Here is a 6,266-nt window from a genome sequence, read left to right on the forward strand (position 1 = left end):
CCTGTACAAAAATAGGTGATGAACCATAGTTTGTCAATCCTTGTGGCAGAGCATGGGTTCTGGATGTAAAAATATGTCTTTATTTTCACTAACTTCCGATGGAAATTTCACATTTCCTTCCATTGTGAATGTAGGAAGCAATTCTCAGTAGTGTCAACAGTAACTGTGACTTGGTCACCAGCAGAAACCACAGGTATGTTCCTACCACATTAGAGTGGTCACAGACAACACAAAATATTGATCACGCTCCTCACTATTCTTCAGTTATGCTCATTATTAGATCTTCCATTGTATCTTGCTATTTAAATGTACTGACAGAGAAGCACATATATTATTCTATCACAGATTTGATATTGAATATTTTGATAACTGTATTTGCATATGACTGACTTCCATTCTAACCATATATATTTTATTTTGTGGATTTAAAAAGAGAATTCTGAGCAGCAGCCCAGAGCTCTCACCAGATACCAAAGAGGTCCATAGTACAGAAAGGTTAAGAGGGCCTGAGCAGGCAAAACCATAGCATCTCCTACCAGAGCATTCACGTCTTCGGTTTTGTGGATGAGCATCCGTATCTCCTCTGGATCACCACTGAAGATTGCTTGGACCAGGGGTGGCTGTAAACACAGGAGAATTTGAATTAGAACTATACTTAAACATATTTAACTGCATTCAGATGCAGATGGCTATAAGAGGCGTTCCCCGAAAGTTTATTCAACAATAATCAATTGGCAGACAAAGATGAATATGGCTCGGACTCACCCACACTAGAAGTCTGGTGGGGGAGATAGCTGCATAGAGAAATAACTATAATGCAATTTGAAAGCCGTAACAGATAGTCACATCCAACCTGGGGCTATGAGTATGACATGAAAATCACCCATAATTGAAGACATCCTTGAAACACACTTAAATTTCCCAGCAAGGAAATTACCAAATCTGCAGTTTTGAGCATACAGTCCCCTATAGTTCCCGACCTCTCATTAGACAATGTACCCTGGTTACCCTCAGACAATTCCATTTCTAGAGGATGTTAATGGCCATGTTTCTGGCCTCGTGAACACTTCTTTTCAATGTTTGGAAAGCCTTTGAAATCATTCTCAAACGCTTCCCAGAGCTTAGCCAACACTAAAGGCACTGAGTGTTTCAGATGTGATTATATCCCTACTACCTGTTCAAAGTAAGTGGTATAATGGTGGGGTGGGGATCATGAAGGGGGATATTACTGAGCACTTATTATTGAACTCACCCACATTAAACAAGACCTGACACAGAGAAAAAGGATTCATAAAGAGTGATGGAAACAGAACTGAAAGAGAAACTTGCTCTGCTTGGAGGGCAAGTAGGGTGAAGAGAAGAGTATATCTAGAAAAGCTTCATGGAAGGCACTATAATGAATGAGGATGAGTTTGCAAACCAGGAAGGAAAGACATTCCAGGCACAGGGACCAGGGTGTGCAAAGGTGTGCACATGCAAAGAACCTGATATCTTAGAAATGCTGCCATCAATCTGGTGACCAGAGAGTGGGTAAAAGAAGAAAAGTGGTGTGCTCTGGGGTTGATGTTGGGCTCGCCCCACGTGAAAAAGAATCCTGTTCAAAGCCAGCTCCACCACTTGCCAGCCATGTGCTGAGCCCACATCCCGTGTGTAACCTGGGGGTGAGCATGATCTTTGCTGTCCAAGCCCTCATAGGATTGCTATTAGGAACAAATGAGATAATACATGGAAAACCCTCTGTAACCATACTACCCTACACGAATAACAGATGTTCTTACTAATAAATGCTTGGGGCACCTGGGTAGCTCAGTTGGTTAAGCATGTGACTCTTGATTTAGGCTCAGTGATGATCTCACAGTTCGTGAGATCAAGCCTCTCATTGGATCCTGCGATGACAGCATGAAGCCTGCTTGGGATTCTCTCTCTCTCTCTCTCTCTCTCTCTCTCTCTCTGCTTCTCCCTTTCTCTCTCTCAAAATAAATAAATATTTTTAAACAAGAAATGCTTAACAACGCTACTGTAGAATATCTGACCATTATTTTTAAACTTTAAAAACTTTGGCAATTACATATTCTCTCTCTCTCTCTCTCTCTCTCTCTCTCTCTCTCTCTCTCTCACACACACACACACACACACACACACACACACACACACCTTTTGGAAATACTTTACAGTAGTTCATGTCAGCAATAAGATGACAGCAGTTCCCCAGATGTGTCTGGCCATAAGAGTTATCTGAGATGCTTGTTAAAACAATATTCCAAGATCCCTTCCTTGGAGATTCTGACTTAGTCTATCTGGGGTGGAAACATGTGAATCTACTTTTAATAAAATGCTCACTTAACTCTTAGAACACTGGCCTAAGGTAAAATCATAAGCATCATCTGCCTCAACGTCTCCCTGTGCTATCTAAATGAGAATCCCAGTCCTCATTACCCCTATAAATTTTCTTTTCTCTTTTGCTACCCTCCTGTTGCCTTTCTTACAGGTTCTGGTGGTGTTTTGTGTTATTGGGGGGAGGCAATAATATAAGTATTATCAGTAGAATATAGTAAGACTCCTTGAGGAAACACTATATTTAAAAAAAATTTTTTAACGTTTATTTTTTGAGAGAGAGACAGAGACAGAGTGTGAGCGGGGGAGGAGCAGACAGAGAGGGAGACACAGAATCTGAAGCAGGCTCCAAGCGCTGAGCTGTCAGCACAAAGCCCGATGTGGGACTCTAACCCACGAACCTTAAAGTCATGACCTGAGCCAAAGTCTGATGCTTAACTAACTGAGCCACCCAGGCTCCCCAAAAGAAACACTATATTTAAAATGTCAAGTTACAGATAAGTATTTCAGTATGCCAGGAATTTTTCCACAGTTTTCCCCTGCTATAAAAGTTTCCAGCAAGTGGACAGATAGATGTATCCTTCTTTTGTCTCAAATACCCTCAATTCCACCTTCTTGCTAAGGTAAATGATTCAAAGATAGTTTCTTAAATTGCCGACAAGTAACTGGAAAGAAGTCTTGAAAAGAAAGCAAGTTTTCTATCAGTTTGGTGTTAGCTGGTTGATCTGCCCAAAGACGAGGAGATCCATCCACTTGCTGACCACTGCTAACCAAGTCTCCAGCTCAGTTGCCCCACGGCAAGGACCCTATTTCATATAAAACAGTCAGACACAAACTCAGGATTTCAACAACAATGCTAAATCTTGTTTATCTGTTCTATAATTCTCTGCTGTGCTCATAGTCAAATGCTTGTGTGCACTTTTCTATCTTTTTGAACCTGAAGAGAAAACAAATAAGAAACCTAACAGCCATATGACTTAGATGACAAGCAGGGGCAGAGTCTGACAAGACTTTAGTGTTAAATCAACAGTGATCAATTAACAGGTTAGAACAAACCCATCCCCATAAACTATGTATCACTGGTCACTTCAAGGAAACAGCTAGTTAAGCAAAGCCTCAGGTCACTCATGAGAGTCAGGAATGCACATAGGTTTTGTGTTGTTTCAGTGCTCACACTTCTCAAGAAAGACAAGAGCTCCAAGCTATGGCGGGAATCCCAAGGAAAGCCTCCCTGACAAAGCTGCCAGACAAGGATGCCAGCACAGTCCTTCAGCAGGGAGCTCCCCAAACACCTCCAGGACCAGTCACTGAGGCTGTTTTGAAGGGAGTCATCAATGCACAGAATTCCCAGCGGAGAATGGCATGTACACCTGCCCTACACCTCTGGGCCTGGCTCTGCTAAAAGCTGCTTTACAGAGTATTGTCAATGCACAGAATTTCTAGCATCCATTCGAAAGAAGCAACTCTTCCAGTGCTGCAGTCACATGTATACATACATACACACACATGTACATGCATACATTCGCACATATCCATACATAACATATCTACACTGATGCATGTATATACAGAGATACGTGCTGATTCACATACAAATCCCTCACACTCCCTGTGGAAGGGAAAAGTTCCTGTTCCCCAAAGCCCAGAGTCTTGCTGGATGGACATCTCTAGCCCCAGTGAGGCCATATCCACTGTGACATCACTGTCTTCACAACTGGGAATCTGAGCATCATGTGATTCCAAATCAGAACTTCATAGGTACATGCTGTGTTAGTCAGAAGCTGTGTGTTTGCTTAGATGTAATTCTTGAACTAAATTACTGTGGTTCTTGAGCAAATAGCATTGAAAAAAACCCAAAAACATTATGAGCGTGTGTGTGTGTGTGTGTGTGTGTGTGTGTGTGTGTGTGTTTCTCCAGCCTCTCAAATAAGGTATGCCCGGAGAGCACTCTGGCATTCCTTTTTGTTGGGATTTTTAATCCAATCCTGCTGTTTTATTTTTCCCTAGGTAAACACTTACCCTGAGAATATTTGAAAAAAAAATACACATCTAAATACTATCTCCATTACATGATCTTAAGAAAGGGGGAATATCCTAAATATTTTTGCTCATAAGTATCAAGTATTTATACTCTATTGACCAGTAATTTGGCAATCACTATATCTATTGTAGTGTTACCCTTGACCTGGATAAGACTTAAGCAAAGTCTCACCTGCAAAAGGACAGAGTCCTAAGCCTTGGTATGTATTAGCATTTCTTTCGGACAATTCATACACTTCAACACTAGCATATACAAAATATTAGTGCTCTGTGTGCATTAGGGTGTGAAGTTGAATAAATATAAACTCATAACAAGGGTCAAACTTGTTCAGTGTCAATTACTAAAATTTCCTTAGCATGTGTAGCAAGTGTATACTGAAGGTGATTTGTCATATGCTGTGGATACTGGCACAGTACCATACATAGATTCAGAAGGCAGAAGCATACTTCCTGGGCCTACTTTACCCATGGCGCCAGTGGGATTCAATATTCAGATGGGACCTGTCCTTGTCTTCTAACATCCCCAACTATCAGCACCCTACCACTACGACCAGAAGTGTAGACAGCTGCCATCTAGAAATGACCATCTGCCAGGCTGATGACATTGGACCCCTCTAAGACAGAAGTCAGAGCAGAAAGATCCCTTGGATTTAGCAGCCATTTAAAATCATGCAGCTTGCCTTGCCAACATTCATCATAAAAAGCTACTTTCTCTACCCACATCCCCTATCAGCCCATCCAATGCAATATTTTTTATTTTATTGTCAGCCTTCAAAAATAAATTGGGAAAATATTTGATTTCCAAAAATAAGACGCTACATCAAAAGTGTATTGATAACAGTATTTCCAAACTTTGAAGTAGAGTTACAATTCCACTAGGGGGAGCAAGATGGTAATTTGTTACCTGGGAGATAACAGTAACTGTTCAGGTTGTGCAATTAAGACAAGGTAGCTGGAAGATCCACTTTGTCAAGACCTAAGAGAACTCAAGCTTCCGAGAGAGAGAGAGAGAGAGAGAGAGAGAGAGAGAGAGAGAGAGAGAGCGCTCAGTAAAGAGTAAACACATATGCTACGCACATACCAAAACAAAAAACAAAAAAAGCTTTCCTATTGATCCCTGAGGGTCCAGGTTTAGGAAATCATAATGCAATCTAAAACTCAGGAGTTAAAGTATCATTTTCATCACTTAAAAACTCAATTCAACTATTCTTCAATTCCACTTTTAAAAAGTACTACTAGAAGTATCAGACAAGCAATTAGTTTGAGAGTAAAGCCCATCGTGGGTTTTATGAAGAGAGTGTAGCTGCTTTTGAGTACCTGCTCCATCTTGCAACGAGATTGTAGGCACCCCCTCCCAAATCCCTAATGAAACCACCAATTGGAGTTTTGCTAAAACCCTGTATAGTGTACTTCACATTCCCTTTGTTGGAGCCGCATGTTCTTTACTAATGAATTGGCTTTGGAAGATATGCAGGGTGATAGAAGCCATCACGTAGCATCTGTGTAACTACTGTCAATGGTAAGAAGTCTAAGAAGATGCTCCAGCACTTTGATTCAAATTCCTGGCATACTGCTTGTCTTTTTTTGGTTAGACTGGGTAATGAACGATTCCACATCTGAAAGAAAACATCTTGCATTCTAATCAGGAGTGGATGTGGGGAATTAATCAATAGCCAAGAAGAAAAACAATGATATTCTTAAACATCTGTCCATACTTGAGTATTCTGAGTACAGTATGTCATTAAAGCAAGATAGGAGCATGTTATTAGTGGCTATTAGCTGATGCAGCAATAATCTAGCCATATGAAACCATCAACTTATATGAACATGCTGAAACACTTCATTAGGTAACAACTGGTTTTTCTATGAGGCAGTGCTTGCATTTTTACAAA

The 6,266-nt window shown here is 40.8% G+C and overlaps 1 protein-coding gene across 7 annotated transcripts in view; it reads right to left on the minus strand.

The window, feature by feature from the left end:
* Positions 1 to 4,232, minus strand: part of ANKRD44 (ankyrin repeat domain 44) — a 229,412-nt gene extending 225,180 nt beyond the window's left edge. For 3 of the 7 annotated variants that reach the window (XM_042949572.1, XM_042949569.1, XM_042949568.1), the window contains exons 1-2: positions 3,928 to 4,228; positions 537 to 620 (exon numbers count right to left, since the gene is read on the minus strand). In XM_042949572.1, coding sequence (XP_042805506.1) covers positions 537 to 620; positions 3,928 to 4,020 — 177 coding nt within the window. In that variant the 5' untranslated portion in view covers positions 4,021 to 4,228. Of the gene's footprint in view, positions 1 to 536; positions 621 to 3,927 lie in introns of all 7 variants that reach the window. The other 4 variants (XM_042949565.1, XM_042949566.1, XM_042949570.1 and 1 more) reach the window with 4 other exon arrangements.
* Between the last annotated feature and the right edge of the window lie 2,034 nt (positions 4,233 to 6,266).

Source organism: Panthera leo, chromosome C1 (assembly GCF_018350215.1).
Source record: "Panthera leo isolate Ple1 chromosome C1, P.leo_Ple1_pat1.1, whole genome shotgun sequence".
Lineage (NCBI taxonomy): Eukaryota > Metazoa > Chordata > Mammalia > Carnivora > Felidae > Panthera > Panthera leo.